The 16078-nt window shown below is 43.3% G+C and overlaps 1 protein-coding gene across 1 annotated transcript in view; it reads left to right on the top strand.

Annotated features, from left to right (window-relative positions):
• The first annotated feature begins 5102 nt into the window (after positions 1-5102).
• IMPG2 (interphotoreceptor matrix proteoglycan 2) overlaps positions 5103-16078 on the top strand; it is a 66569-nt gene continuing 55593 nt past the window's right edge. The window contains exons 1-2 of the mRNA XM_054385736.1: positions 5103-5181; positions 6486-6746. Coding sequence (XP_054241711.1) covers positions 5103-5181; positions 6486-6746 — 340 coding nt within the window. The remainder of the gene's footprint in view (positions 5182-6485; positions 6747-16078) is intronic.

A 16078-nucleotide genomic window follows, 5' to 3' on the forward strand; every position in this document is an offset into this window, starting at 1 on the left:
AACAGATGCAATTTGGCTGCTGTAAATGAAGACTTATCCATCTTCTGATGCAAAGTGTGACTGTAAAGGCTTTAGTCAAGGAAGGGCATTTTTAGAAAGCTTGTTTTGAAAATTTTAAAACATGATTGTGCTTTTACTTTTGCTTTTCCTATCATAAATATAGGAGATTTTTCAGCTGTTGCAAATCTAAATTTCACTGCTGAAATCAGTGTTGAATTTAAAATCGATAGCTCGATCTAATGAGAGGGACCATGACAGGCTGGAGAGGTGGGCTCATGACAACCTCATGAGGTTCAACAAGACCAAATGCAAGGTCCTGCATCTGAGTTGGGGCAATCCCAAGCACCAATATAGGCTGGGCAGTGACATGCTTGAGAACAGCCCTGAAGAAAAGGACTTGGAGGTGCTGGGGGATGAGAAGTTCAACATGAGCCAGCAGTGTGCGCTTGCAGCCCGGAAAGCCAATCACATCCTCGGCTGCATCAAGAGAAGCATAGCCAGCAGGTCAAGGGACTACTCTGCTCTGGTAAGACCCCCCCTGGAGTACTGCAGCCAGTTCTGGAACCCCTATTATAGGAAAGATATGGAGGTGCTGGAATGTGTCCAGAGAGGGGCCATGAGGATGATCAGAGGGCTGGAGCACCTCTCCTATGAGGAGAGACGGAGAGAGTTGGTGCTGTTCAGTCTGGAGGAGAAGGCTCTGAGGAGACCTTATTGTGGCCTTCCACTATCAGAAGGGGGCCTACAAGAAAGCTATGGAGGGACTTTTTAGGATGTCAGGTAGTGATAGGACTAGAAGGAATGAAAAAAAAGTAGAAATGGGTAGATTCAGATTGGATGTTAGGAAGAATTTTTTTTTTCAGCATGGGGGTGGTGAGACACTGGAACAGGTTGCCCAGGGAGGTGGTGGAAGCCCCATCCCTGGAAGTTTTTAAGGCCAGGCTGGATGTGGCTCTGAGCAACCTGATCTAGTGTGAGGAGTCCCTGTCCATGGCAGGGTGGTTGGGACTAGCTGATCCTTGAGGTCCCTTCCAACCCTAACAATTCTATGATTCTATAAATAATTCAAATGCTTTAAAAACTTTAGCACACAGACGCTGTTGTAGCCATATCACAAAAAACGTATGACAGATATAAAGCAGGTAGTGTTTATATTAGTCACTTTCTGAATGCCTTTGAGTACTTCACTGATGGGAAAAAACCCAAACCAAACCAAAAACCAGCAATGCCGTGAATGTGAAAACTCTCCAGCAAAGCTTTTAATTTGGTTTCAGCCTCTTACTAAGGCATTTGTGTGGTGAGATTTTTCTCTACAAGGATTGATTTTTGTGTGTTCTTGAGGTAAATTAGCTTTTGTCTTTATAAAGATGTATAGTATTTCTGATCTTCTTTCAGCTGCATTTTTGCAGGGTAAAAAAATTAATGACACTGAAAGCACCAGGCTTTGCAAAGTATTAAAAAAAAAACACTAAAAAAAAAGAGAGATGGGTTTACATTCATAGATACATAGAATCATAGATTGGTTTGGGTTGGAAGGGACCTTAAAGATCATCTAATTCCAACCTCCCCATCACTGACAAGGACACCTCCCACTAAAGCAGGTTGCTTAAGGCTTTATCCAGCCTGCCCTTGAACGCCTCCCTGGGCAACCTGTTCCAATGTCTCATAACCCTCACTGCTGTAAGTAATTTCTTTCTAATATCCAGCCTAAACCTACCCTCCTCGAGCTTCAATGCATTCCCCCTTGTCCTATCACAACACGTCCCTCCCCAGTTTTCTTGTAGGCTCCCTTCAGGTACTGCAAGGCTGCTATAAGATTTCCCTGGAGTCTTCTCTTCTGCAGGCTGAACAGTTCTAACTCTCACAGTCTGTCCCCACAGGGGAGGTGCTCCAGCCCTCTGATCATCTTTGTTGTCCTCCTCTGGACCCACTCCAGCACTTCGATATCCCTCTTATGCTCGGGCACCAGAGTACTCCAGATGGGATCTTAATGAGAGCAGAGAGGCAGAATCACCTCTCTCATTCTGCTGGTCACACTTTTGCTGCAGCCCAGGTTGCAATTGGCTTTCTGGGCTACAAGGGCCCATTGCCAGCTAACATTGGGGTTTTCATCAGCTGACACTCCCAAATCCTTCTCCTTGAAACTGCTCTTGAGCAACTCCTCATCCAGCCTATATGTTTGCTCAGGATTCCCCAATCCAGGTGTAGGACCTTGCACTTGTCCTTGTTGAACTTTATGAGCTGGTCCCACCTCTCAAGCCTGTCCAAGTCCCTCTGGCATCCCTTCCCTCCGGTGTGTCAACCTGACCACACAGCTACGTGTCATCTTGATTGTTGCCTAATAAAGACTCTTAGGCTAGCCTCCAAAGTTGCTCTACTGGAGATAACTGAACAGGACTTCAAAGTAGTTTATGGGCAACCAGTGCAACATCGTTCTTGTGCCTCACATCATAGTTCCAGTGTGGTGTACTTGGTGCTGCTGCCAGTGTTGTAGTTAATTTAACAGAGCCATCCTAGGCAAGCAGTGATGGTTTGATAGATCCAAAATACCTGCTTCTAAGGAAACTGTTTTGAGGTGTTAGTGCAACTCAGTGGTTTAACTTAAAGCTTAATTTACAGTCTCACAGTGTCTCAGTATATCAGAGGTTGGAAGGGACCTCAAGAGATCATCAGGTCCAACCCCCCCACCAGAGCAGGATCACTTAGGATAGTCTGCACAGGAATGCATCCAGGTGGGTTTTGAAAGTCTCCAGAGAAGGAGACTCCACAACCCCCCTGGGCAACTTGTTCCAGTGCTCTGTCACCCTCACTGTACAGAAGTTTCTCCTCATGTTGAGGTGAAATCTTCTATGTTCTAATTTGAACCCATTGTTCCTTGTCTTATCACTGTGAACCACCGAAAAGAGCCTGGCCCCCTCCACTTGACACCCACCCCTCAGATATTGATAGACATTGATCAGATACCCTCTCAGTCCTCTCTTCTCCAGACCAAATAGCCCCAGGGATCTCAGTTTCTCTTCATAGGAGAGATGCTCAAGTCCCCTAATCATCCTCGTGGCTCTCTGTTGGATTCTCTCCAGCAGGTCTCTGTCTCTCTTGAACTAGGGAGCCCAAAACTGGACACAGTATTCCAGATGTGGTCTCACCAGGGCAGAGCAGAGAGGCAGAAGAACTTCCCTCGACCTGCTGGACACACCTTTCTTGCTGCATCCCAGGATCCCATTGGCTCTCGGCCACAAGAGCACATTGTTGTTCCATGGAGAACTTGCTGTCCACCAGCACTCCAAGGTCTTGCTCTGTGGAGCTGCTTTCCAGCAGGGCAGCCCCCAACCTGTACTGGTGCCTGTTGTTATTGCTCCCCAGATGTAGGACCCTGCACTTGTCCTTATTAACCTTCCTGAGGTTTGCCTGCACCCAGCTCTCAGCCTGTTCAGGTCACATTGGATGGCTGCACAGCCTGACAGGTGTCAGCCAACCCCTCCAGTTTTGTAACATCTCAATCCCCTCATCCAGGTCATTGATAAAGATATTGAACAAAACTGGACCCAGTACTGATCCCTGGGGGACACCACTTGCCACAGGCCTCCAAGTTGACTCTGTGCCACTGATGACAACCCTCTGAACACTGTTGTGGAGCCAGTTTACAATCTGTCTCACTGACCAGCCATCTATGCCTCATCTCCTGAGCTTTTCTATGAGGATGTTATGGGAGACTGTATCAAAAGCTTTACTGAAGTCAAGATATATGACAGTATTTTTGTGGAAAAAAAAGAATGTTTTGAAAAATATTGGCTCGAGTCTGTTAAACATCAGAAGACTGATCTTAAGAACAAAGGTGGTTTTATTTGATTCCTGTGAGTGTCCTGTGTCTAATATGAGGGATTATCAGTATTATCTCAAGTGCTGGGAGTTCAACAGAGCATCTAGAAGAGAGGAGTCAGCACTGTCTACCTAAGGAGCTCTGTGCAAACGCTCTGCAGACCGTCAGCTGGGAAGCTCTGGGAAATCAGCCTTGGAATATTTGTGTAAAACCGTTGCCACGAATAGTCACTTCAGACAAAACAGCAGTTTACTTGGTTTGATCTGAACAGAGTAAACAACAAGTCCCAAGTAACAGCACTCAAGAGTCAGTGCTGATGGGTTTTTTCCAGTGGCCTGAATGCAGTCTGCCATTGCAGGACAGCTTCTGTACACATTTCCATGTGGAATGAGCTGACCCTGGAGTGGAGGGGAGCAGAGAGTGCTGCTGGTCTCCTACACACTCTTTTCTGCAGTTGTTCTTAGATGATCATCTCTTCAGGTATCTGTACTGATTTGTTCTTACTGCTCATGTCAGGTCATACCTGAAGAGATGAAAGGATCACAGATTACCCTGGCTTCATCTTTGGAGGAAGCACGGCTCCTGGCACATGAAGGACATTGCTTTAGTAGCACAAGATTTTTCTCCTGTAGCACAAGCTTGGGCAGCAGGGCTCTCTTAGCTCTGTCAGCAGAAGAAACAGTCCTGCAGAATACCTGGTTTGATCTTCTTTACGTAGGCATTAGTGTTGAAGCAAGCCAGTGTGTTTTTACATAGGTATTTGTACTGGCAGAGAGAAAAAACACACTTAGGCCTTCCACTGGAGACTAACATGCTCCCTCTCACGTTTTGTGGTCAGCACAGTTTTTAAAAGGGGCAAAAACTGTGGAAAGCCAATGAAAAAGCATGGTTAATTAAATGTGAAAGGTGCTGTCCTTGTTTGGACTGTCTGCTAATGGTATGACAAGCTCTGCTAAAGAGCTTAGCCGGCCAGATTAAAATTAAAAAATTGTCTCAGTCCATCTGCTGGCTGCAAGGAGTTTACTTCCATTACCTTTCCTTGTTTCTTCACTAAAGAGGAATACTGTCCTTGAAAAGAATATTCCCAGGATGTCTTGGTTGACTTTTTTTACCTAATGTTTTTTCCAAAGATAATGATATGTGACATCAAGATCTTTTCAAGAAGGTCACTACTCTTGGTTAGTTCAGGACAACAGCTCTTTCGCTACAAGGAACCTTCTTTTTCTTTTCTTTTTTTTTTTTTCCCCTGCACATTGAGGGTTTTTTTTTTTTTGACACAAATATGCTTGGCTTCATTTTGAAAATCTTTCTTTGCCTTCCAGTTTTGGGAATAATTAATGGTGATCTTCAAATAGTTACAGGTAATGCAGAAATCATATTTATATTCTTGCTTTCAAAGTTTATCTTTGGCAGTGTGTGTGGAAATAAAAATACCTCTCTGCTTTAATTATAACATATGATTATATGTATTAATTAATACAGAGAAATGCTTAGTCAAATCTGTGCCATACTGTCAGTGTAAATATGGAACGCTCTGAGTGAATTCCAGGATATAGTCCTATATATTTGTGTGGTTTTGAGTGCAGAATGTAGCTACAGGAGGCAAGTTTTTCCAATTTTGAGAGACATTAAGTACTGCTAAGTTTTTCACTTGGTGCTTTTTTCTTTAATATTTTTGTATTAATTTTAAAAGGTGAGATTCTGTCTTCTGCTTATGGGCCCAGCAGATGTGTTGGTTTGGGTATAGATTGGGCTTTTACCTTAGTGACCTTTTTTGGTATTCTCTTCTCCCTCTAATGTAGCATCTAGTGGTGGTCTTTTGCACTAGACATGACTGTTAATCCACCATCAAATTAACCACATTGTTCATCTTTCAATCGTTGAAGTCAGAGGTGTTGTTGGCTTTGAAACTGAAGAATAAGCACCTGATGTATGGGATTTTAACTGCCATGCACTTATTACTGTTCTTTTTCTAAGAAATGACTCACTGTGATTCTTCTTCATCAGAAAAAGGGAAAGAAAGAAATTGTACCAGCTAACTGCTGACTGTGGAGGACAGAGAATTAGACTGTCAGACTAAGACCAAATAGGCACATTCCCCCCTCCCTGCTGTAAAGTGTCCTCTGGAGTGATGTGGAACAATAAACATAAGAGAGAATTTAAAAATAAACCTAAATCTGATGATCCCTCTATTTCCTTGTTCTTTTTCCCCCCTGGAAATTTCACCCTCGTGGTGGTGATATGTGTACTTGCTAGCTGTCAACTCAAGCAGCTTTCTTTTTGCAAAGGAGATAAATGTTTCTTGTGAAAAGAAAATATGAAATGAAGGGAGTTACTCATTACTTAATTACATAATTAATTTCTAGCCCTGAAAGCTGCTAAGTACATGTTTATTCACAAATGTAGTCCCCTTGAGTTAAGCTGCATCACATAAGGGAAGTTAAACACAAAACATGAGCATTCAAAGGGTCAGAGCTTTAAGTTGTGTTACCATTTGATCAGGTGCCCTAAAGAGGTTAATGTTGTTGGTAACACTACAGCCACTCAGACAGAGTTTGTCAACAGAAAAGAAGCACGTTTAGGTCCTTCAGAAACCAGAGCAATAGCATTAAAATGCAAATGACTACTTCACCTCAGACATTTATGTGTGGTTTTAATTTTACAGCAGAAGGGTATTCAGCTCCAGGAGAACAAGCCAAAGATGATTCACCACCAACCCTTCAGTTCAGTGGCTGGCAGATAGCAAACCCTTCTCTGCCTCCAGAGCTGAAAAAGATTAATGGCAACATGAAGGCTGAACAGGTCAACAGGCACTTGCCATTACGAAGGAAGCGCTCCGTTCTGTTTCCCGGTGGAGTTAAGATCTGCCCCGATGAATCTGTTGAGCAGGCTATTGCCAACCATCTGAAATATTTCAGGCTCAGAGGTAAGTCATTGTAAGTCTCAAGAGTCATTGGTAAAGAGTGTTTATTTGTAAAACAAATAATAGATGAAGCTTTTATACATAACAAATATCAGGCCATAGGAAATACAGTATTACCCAAGAAACTTAGTTTCTGTGGTAATCTTCATTATGAGAGCTGTGCTGGACTAAAAAGTACCTTCTGGTTACATTTACATATATCACAAAACCTCCTGAGCCCTGAGGCTACTAAGCCTTTCTTGAAGAACAATGTGAACACTAAGGAAAATCGGTGTTATGCACAGGTCAGCTGCGTGACAAGAGCATCTTTGTTTTCTTTAGTGCCAGTAGAATTCTCTGAGGGACCTTTCAGAAAAGTCAAGGCATTGGTGTCTCAGCCATGTGACTTTTGAGTATGGCTGGTTGTGCAAACTCTTCTATGTTCTATCTAGAAAGCCAGCCTCTGAGTATCAGCCTGAAGTACAAAAGAGAGGAAGATCATAGAATGGTTTGGGTTGGAAGGGAACATGAAGATCATCTAGTTCTGACCTTCCTGGCATTGGCAGGGATCCCATCCACCAGACCAGGTTGCTTGAGGTCCTGTCCAACCTGGTATTGAACACCTCCAAGGAAGGGGCATCCACTGCCTCCCTGGGCAACCTACTCCAGTGTCTCACTACCCTTACTGTAAAGAGTAGAAGTCAGTGTGACAGAGATTTCTCTGCAAAGCTGAAGTATTCCCAGTAACAGCTTCTTTCATGTGATGAAATATTGCAACAATACAATGTATTTTAAACCCTTACATCTGACAACATTGGAATAGGGCATCGAGGTCATAATTTGCTTCTTGGTATTTCTGTGTCTCTGTGTTGCAGCATTCAAACAATTCATAGTGTTGTAAAATGTTTGAATTGTAACTAGTGAAACAGGAAAGAGCTGCTATCACCTAAAGAAGAAGGAAAGGTATATAGAGACTCATGTTTAATGAGATTTTTGATTGCTTGTAGGGAAAAACCTCTCACTGGTAACTCAATTTGTTCACTTAGAGGAGTGAAAAACAAGCCCAGAAGTTGCTGTCAGGGTAAAGGTGAACATAAAGAATGTATGTGGAGAACAAAGTGGAGTTGTATGGGATAAGAGACTTGTTCAAATACAAATTGTGCTCAGCTTGTGAGGGATGTTGACATTCACAGCCACACAGTCTGACAGGATTTGCAAGCTTCTTATCATAGAATTACAGAATTGTTTTGGTTGGAAAAGACCTCTGAGATCATTGAATCCAACCACTGACCTAACACCATTGTGGCCATTAAACCATGTACCAAAGTGCCATCTGCACACCTCCAGGGATGGTGACTCCACCACTTCCCTGGGCAGCCTGTTCCAATGCCTGACCACTCTTGCAGTAAAGAAATTTTTCCAAATATCCAATCTAAACCTCCCCTGGCACAACTTCAGGCCATTTCACCTTGTTCTACCACCTGATACTAGGGAGAGGAGACTGACCCCCACCTCACTCCAACCTCTTTTGAGGAAGTTGTAGAGAGCTGTGAGGTCTCTCCTCAGCCTCCTCCAGATTAATCAGTTCCCTGCTTGTTTATGTATGCTCAGTAATAACAAACTGCTCCTTATTTATGTCAGAATGAGTCCATACTATGTGCTTTTATTGCTGTAACTCTTCAACAGTCTGTGGTAGGGGTATGTAAGGGCAATACCAAGTAAGCAAAACTGTGAGTGATAATAAGGAAGGAAAAATCTGCAAATTAGGTTGTAAAAGCTTATCTAGAACTTCATGATCCTGGGTTGAACCAAAAATCCACATACTCCATCTGTTTCCCTGCTGAAGTTACAACTTCCACAATCCAGAAGGATTTCTTGAGCAGAGATGCTATGGCTAAATAGAGGGATCTGGAGAAAAAAATATTATTACCTAAAACATCAGTTGTGCACTTTGGCATATTAAAGTCTAAATAACGGGATGACTAGTCACTGGTGGTTGTTACTATTGCTTTAGTAGTCAGGAGAACCAGCCCATTGTAGGGTTTATACTTGGTTTTGTACATTTGTGGTCTGGAAGACAGATTTCAGAAGTGCTGATTTATTCCTGTAGTCAATCACATTGCAGAATAAACTGAGATTTGCATTAGCAAAAGATATGGACCTTAGTCTCTTTTGAGATAAATCTGGGATTTGGATTGTCCCTGTACTCCCCAGCATGATACAGTCTCTGCATCTCTTGTAGCTGTATAGAATCAGAATTGTTTCAGGTGGAAAAGACCTCTATGATCATCTAGTTCGACCATCAAAAATATCAGAATCACAGAATTAACCAGGTTGGAAAAGACCTTCAAGATCACCAAGTCCAACCTATCACCCAACACCATCTAATCAACTAAACCATGGCACTAAGTGCCTCATTCAGTCTGATTTTAAACACTTCCAGAGGCGGTGACTCCACCACCTCCCTGGGCAGCCCATTCCAAAGGCAAATCACTCTTTCTGTGAAGAATTTCTTCCTAATATCCAGTCTAGTCCTCCCCTGGTGCAGGTTGAGACTGTGTCCTCTCATTCTGTCACTGGTTGCCTGAGAGAAGAGACCAACCCCCACCTGGCTACAACCTCCCTTCAGACACTTTTAGACAGCAATAAGGTCTTCCCTGAGCCTCCTCTTCTCCAGGCTAAACAACCTCAGCTCCCTCAGCTGCTCCTCCTAGGACTTGTGTTTGAGACCTCTCCCCAGCTTTGTTGCCCTTCTCTGGATATGTTCAAGCAACTCAACATCTTTCTTGAACTGAGGGGTCCACAATTGGACACAGTACTCCAGGTGTGGAGGTTGCTGCTGTTGGCTGACTTTGTATTTCATTTTCTGGAATATGGAGATGGAAATCTGTCACAGATCCCTACAAAGTGGCTTGTGGGTTGGGTCTTCCAAAGTTTTTAATAATTGTCCTTTAAAATGTTATTAATGTTAAGGTGGCTGCTGGAAGAGTCAGGTAAATCTAGTGGTGTTTCATAGCTGGACTGTTGAAATGAACACCGTGTGTCCAATGGGCAGCTGGAGATTCTACAAAACAGAATTTTCTGGAAATCTAGGAGTGGCATTTCAGATAATGAGTGTGCTGACACGGAGATGGTAGCCCAAACCTCTTTTAAATAACAATTCTTCTATGAAAAATAGTCACACCTGCTCAAGCTAAAAGTCTGTTGTGATCAGTCATCTTACGTAGACAGTTCAGTGAATCTGGCAAATTCCTTTGGTGTAAATTGTTGGTAGATGGCTGTGCATGCAGTAGACTTGGAAGCTGAATTAGCCAGTATAGCAGAAACAAGGATTGCAGTGTAGCGTGGCAGGCACCATTTCCCTATCCTATGCCTGTTAATTGGGTAGAACGAAGGCTGCTGGATTTTGCCTCTGGCTCAGGGTTGATACTGCTGCTTTTTACCACCTCTGAGATGTAATGACTTTGGTGGCTACCTTTCCCAAATTCTGTTTGCGTTTTTCCTTCTATGATCCACTGTCTGAATTCATTCTATGCACATGAGTACATCTTCTTTTCACCTGAGTAGATAAGGTGGTCTCTCTGCCAGAATTGTTTTTGACACTCAGAGCTTCAGATAAAGCTGAAAATCTAAAGACAGTGTTTAAAGATAATGACTAAAGAGAAAACTAGACCGTATTGGTTGGGTGTTGAGAGAGCTGGCAGATGAGCTGGCCAAGCTGCTCTCCATCATTTATCAGCAGTCCTGGCTCACTGGAGAGGTTCCTGATGACTGGAAGCTGGCCAGTGTGATGCCCATCCACAAGAAGGGCCTGAAGGAGGAACCGGGAAATTACAGACCTGTCAGCCTGACCTCAGTGCCAGGCAAGGTTATGGAACAGGTCATCCTGAGTGAAATCACACAGCACCTGCAAGATGGTCAAGGGATCAGGCCCAGCCAGCGTGGATTCGGGAGGGGCAGGTCCTGCCTGACCAACCTGATCTCCTTCTATGATCAGGTTACCCACCTGGTGAATGTGAGGCAGGCTGTGGATGTAGTCTACCTGGACTTCTGCAAAGCCTTTGGCACTGTCTGACACAAGAAGCTCCTGGCAAAGCTGGCAGCTCGTGGTTTGGACAGATTCACTCTGAAATGGGTCAGGAACTGGCTGGAGGGCTGGTCCCAGAGAGTGGTGGTGAATGGTGCCACTGACAGCTGGCAGCCAGTCATGAGTGGTGTCCCCCAGGGGTCAGTGCTGGGCCCAGTCCTGTTCAATATCTTTATTGATGATGTAGATGAAGGAATCGAGTCCATCATCAGTAAGTTCGCAGATGACACCAAGTTAGGAGCAGATGTTGATCTGTTGGAGGGTAGAAGGGCCCTGCAGAGGGACCTGGACAGTCTGGATGGGTGGGCAGAGGCCAACGGGATGAGATTTAATACATCTAAGTGCCGGATTCTACACTTTGGCCACAACAACCCCCAAGCAGCACTACAGGCTGGGGACAGAGTGGCTGGAGAGCAGCCAGGCAGAAAGGGACCTGGGAGTGCTGGTTGAGAGTAGGCTGAACATGAGCCAGCAGTGTGCCCAGGTGGCCAGGAGAGCCAATGGCATCCTGGCCTGTATCAGGAACAGTGTAGCAGGACAAGGGAGGTTATTCTTCCCCTGAACTCAGCACTGGCCAGGCCACACCTTGAGTACTGTGTCCAGTTCTGGGCTCCTCAATTGAAGACAGATGTTGAGGTACTGGAACGTGTCCAGAGAAGGGCAACGAAGCTGGTGAGGGGCTTGGAACACAAACCCTATGAGGAGAGGCTGAGGGAGCTGGGACTGTTTAGCCTGGAGAAGAGGAGGCTCAGGGGTGACCTCATTGCTGTCTACAACTACCTGAAGGGAGGTTGTAGCCAGGTGGGGGTTGGTCTCTTCTCCCAGGCAAGCAGCACCAGAACAAGAGGACACAGTCTCAAGCTGTGCCAGGGTAGGTCTAGGCCTGATGTTAGGAGGAAGTTCTTTACAGAGAGGGTGATTGCTCATTGGAATGGGCTGCCCAGGGAGGTGGTGGGGTCACCAGCCCTGGAGACGTTCAAGAGGAGACTGGATGAGGCACTTAGTGCCATGGTCTAGTTGATTGCTTAGGGCTGGGTGATAGGTTGGACTGGATGATCTTGGAGGTCTCTTCCAACCTGGTTGGTGCTATGATTCTATGATTATGATTCTATGACTTGATTATCTTGAAGGTCTTTTCCAGTCTAAATGATTCTATGATTCCACTGTTTCATAGCTGATGAGTGACAACCACACTATGGAAGTCTGGAAAGAAACTCAGGAATTTAGTTCTGTGCTTGATTGTAATTCCTAGATTTGGTAGCCTTGAACTTTCTTTTCCAAGTTCTCGGTCCACTTCAAATTTTTCTATTGAAATGTTAGAAGTAATGATGTGTTCTCCACAGGGATGAAGTCAAGTTTCCATTTGATGCTGAAGTATTTAATGTTCCAAAGTTACCAAGTCTTGCTGAACAATTATGAAAGCAAAAGTGCTAAAAAATATTTGGCTAAACAAACATACAATAAAGTGAGACTTTTCTCCTTGTTTCCCCCTCATCCTTGACACATATTATATATAGGTCGTACTCAACCAATAAATTCCTGGAGTTTATTTACAGAAGGTCTAGTTTTGTTTCCCTCTACATTTGGGTTTTCTAGATGTTATTATAGACTTAAAAGCAGCTTGACTTTCCCCTTGAAAGACACTCTTTTGTAGTTACAGAAATATACTGGTGAGAATGGTTTATATGTTAGAGTTTGGTATGTTAGCATTCAAAGAACACATCCTTCATCTGGATTATATAATTCACATTTCAATATTTTAATTTAAAATCCTGGTTTGCTATGAATATTGTTTAAGGGTTGCTATGTCAGAGGCCATACACAGCAGCATTTCAGCAAAAGATGAAGCGATTTCTCTGCACGTGATAAAAATTTGTTTAGTGAGTGTTAATAAGGTCTTTACAGAAAAGATCTCTTAGGAGTTATCAGTCTGCCTGTAGTCCTCATCAAAACCTACTGCAATTAAGCCATGCAGTTGTGCAGAAATTGCTAAATAATAGGAGTTTGCCTCATGTTGCCTCAAAATAGAATATTCAGCCTGATTCAGTGCTCCTAGTCACTGTACACGATTCAACTCTTAAGAAGCACTAATGGGATTTAACAGAGATTAAACTCCAGCACTGCCCACTTACACAAATGACCAGAAAGCCACCCTACCCCCCACTAGGTGCCCAGTGCTGTCATGTGGTGCCCCTTCTCTTAACCTCAGAAATCCCTGAGCACAGACTGAAGCTAATTGTCTCTTACTTGAAAGATAAATGCATCCCAAATGGTGAAGCTGGAGCAGCAGAGATTCTGGATCATACCCAGGTGCATGACAGGTAGACAGAGAGGAGAATTTCAGAGAGAGATGCCAATCATCTCATCACAGATCATAGCTGGAGGTTTTTGAAAACAGTGATGAAGTCTTTTGGAAATGAAGCTTCAAAGAAATTTTTCTCTCCCCTCCCTGCATATTTATAGAACTGGAAAGTGCTTGTGCCTGCCTATATGGATTTTTTTTTTGCTGAAACACAATTTAGCTTTTCAGGATATTCTCATTTATTTATATTATTTGAGCATAAGCACTGCATTTGAAGCAGGTAACCTCCCAATGGATGAGCATTTTGGATTCTGGAGTACATATGCTGGGATTCACATGATCTTTCTACACATCTGGTTTTCTGAGTCAGCCTTTGAAATCTGTCATGGCTTTTAAAAGTCAAGATCTTGCCTACTTGAAGTGCCTACGCCATGTTTATCAAGTGGAAGTTGGCACAAAGGCATGGGCCAAACATGATGACCTTTCAGTTTTTCCTACCTCCTCTCTTAACTTGAAGATAATTATTTCAGTGATGAGTTAATTGTCTTTTGAGATGTTTTGAGATGGAGTACATGTAAAATATAGTACGTGCATGGAAAATGGACTTTGGAGAAAAGTTTCAGAACAAGCTGTTGGGGTTGGAAGGGACCCTGGAAATTAATCTTGTCCAACCCCCCCTGCAGTGAACAGGCACATCCATAACTAGATCAGGCTGCTCAGGGTCCCATCAAGTTTGACCTTGAATGCCTCCAGGGACAGGGCCTCAATCAAATCTCTGGGCAACCTCTTCCAGTCTTTTACCACTCTCACTGTAAAGAACTGCCTCCTAGTGTCCAACGTACATCTACCCTACTCTAGTTTAAAACCATTGCCCCTCGTCCTATTACTACCTGCCCTTGTAAACAGCCCCTCTCCAGCTTTCTTGTAGGTCCCCTTCAGATATTGGAATGACATTCTTGGTTTAAATTCCGACACATCTTCTGCACACCCTCTTCTTTTCCTCTAGGCAGCTGGAATGGTTGCGTCTCTGTAGCAGGGAGCCTCTTGCTATCTCATAAATATGATTTTTTTTTGTCTTTTTACCATTTGAATTCTTCAAAGGAAAATGGCAAAGTAGCCAAGAAATCAGTTAACACTAAAATAAAAGTTACTTACTACAGCAGCCATAGGATGAAGGAAGTAATTTTCAAGAGGAGCTTACCTTCACACCCACGTGTAGCTTCAAGGCTCTTAGCTCACTGCTTTGAAAGATTGATCTCGATTTTATGATGCTTTTAATCAGTATTGTTTGCCAGGGATTAGAGACCTCACTGCAAATCCTGTCTCCTCCAGGACCTGGTGTTGCTAATGCTGTCCCATATACCTGTGCCTGTGGCTACCCTTGGAGCAGGTTAGTGAAAGTTTGGTGTGAGATCTAGCCATGAAGACAAGCTCTTCTCTCACACCATGAGGTATGATCTGCTGTTCAGATGGCACTAGATGGGTCTGCTCAGCAGTTCCTTCCTGAACCTAGATGCTTGGTTGGTTTGGAAAGGTTTTGCAGCTAGTCTTTGGAAACTAAATCCTGGAAAGGTCATAACACAAAGCCTGTGCAGCAGATTTGCTTAATGATTGGAGCATGTTAGCAAATTTTACTGTATTAAGCAAGCAGCTTCAGACATAGCTCTGAACTGTTGGGCTCCTGTCAATTTATTTTAAGCTCTTATACTGCAATTTGTTTTCTATTTCCTATCTACTTAATAATTTTGTATTTGAAATTCAAAGTCACATTGCTAAGCAGAAAGCTCACTGGTAAATCTGTTCCATGTCATCCTTGCCTCCCCTGCAGATTCTCATTTTCCTTCATTTTCAGTTTTGATTTCAAGGAGTTTTTATTTTTAATTTGTTTCACTTGGTGTCATCATGTGTAGGTTGTGCAAGTGGCACAGATACTTGCAAGTTGCTGAAAAGTCAGAAACGAATAATAGCGAATTATTTTTATACCATAAATTACAGCTGTTTACTGAAGCTTCCAGTCAAATCACTTTTAACTTGGTTTACATTTTTATGTCTCCAAGTTTTGTCTACAGAGTCTCAGAATGTTTATGAATCTAGCTATGAAAAATGAGCTTTTTCTTATATGGGAGTTCTCAACAATTTGTTGATAAGAAACTTTGAAAAACCTCCCTCATCAGTAGATCGTCAAAAACTTGCCAGGGGTTTGGTCTCCACCTTCAAGTTAAAAGAAGGCTAATCACTTTTATTAGGGAACTTGAATGCACTGTTGAGAGTGGTGTCTCTTCAGTTCCTTGAGTGGCCATGTCAGTCAAGCCATGATAAGAACTGGTTCCTTCTTTGACATACCTGGAGGAAAGATGGGAGATGGAATCCTGTTTGTCTCTTTCCTAACATGAGCATGCTTTGAACCACACTGAAGAAACTGCTGTTCTTTTTCTGTAGTTGGAGTGGCAGCTCTAATCTAGCTAAAAAACACTGAAAAGGTGTCTGAGAAAGAAAGACTGAAAGAAACTACAGATTTGCTCTTGAACACCTGGCTATGGTTCTTGGGTTAAGTTATCCACAGAGCAATCCCCTGCTTTACAAAGTGGCCAGTCAGAGTAAACAGGACAATGACAAGATGGACTGCATGTCAACAAGAATGCAGGGTGACCATATGTGGCCAGCAGTTCACCAGCATTGAGGATGCAGTTTCCTGGGCAAGGCTAACAGAAGTGTTTACATGGCTGTGTCGGTGTGAGCTGAAATTCCCCCCCCACCGACAATAACCAGGCTAGCTCAGTCTGGAAGCAAGTGAAAAGCTGTATTTACAAGCAGAGTCTAAAATCTACGATGAAATGCAATGAATATGTACAAATATACAAAATTCACAACATTTACAAATATATACAATCAACAGAAAAGCACAACCGATCTCCCTTTGCTTCCCCCCAAGGGTACCCTCCCAAAGGGGCCTCCCTCTCCCAGGAG

Source organism: Indicator indicator, chromosome 1 (assembly GCF_027791375.1).
Source record: "Indicator indicator isolate 239-I01 chromosome 1, UM_Iind_1.1, whole genome shotgun sequence".
NCBI lineage: Eukaryota > Metazoa > Chordata > Aves > Piciformes > Indicatoridae > Indicator > Indicator indicator.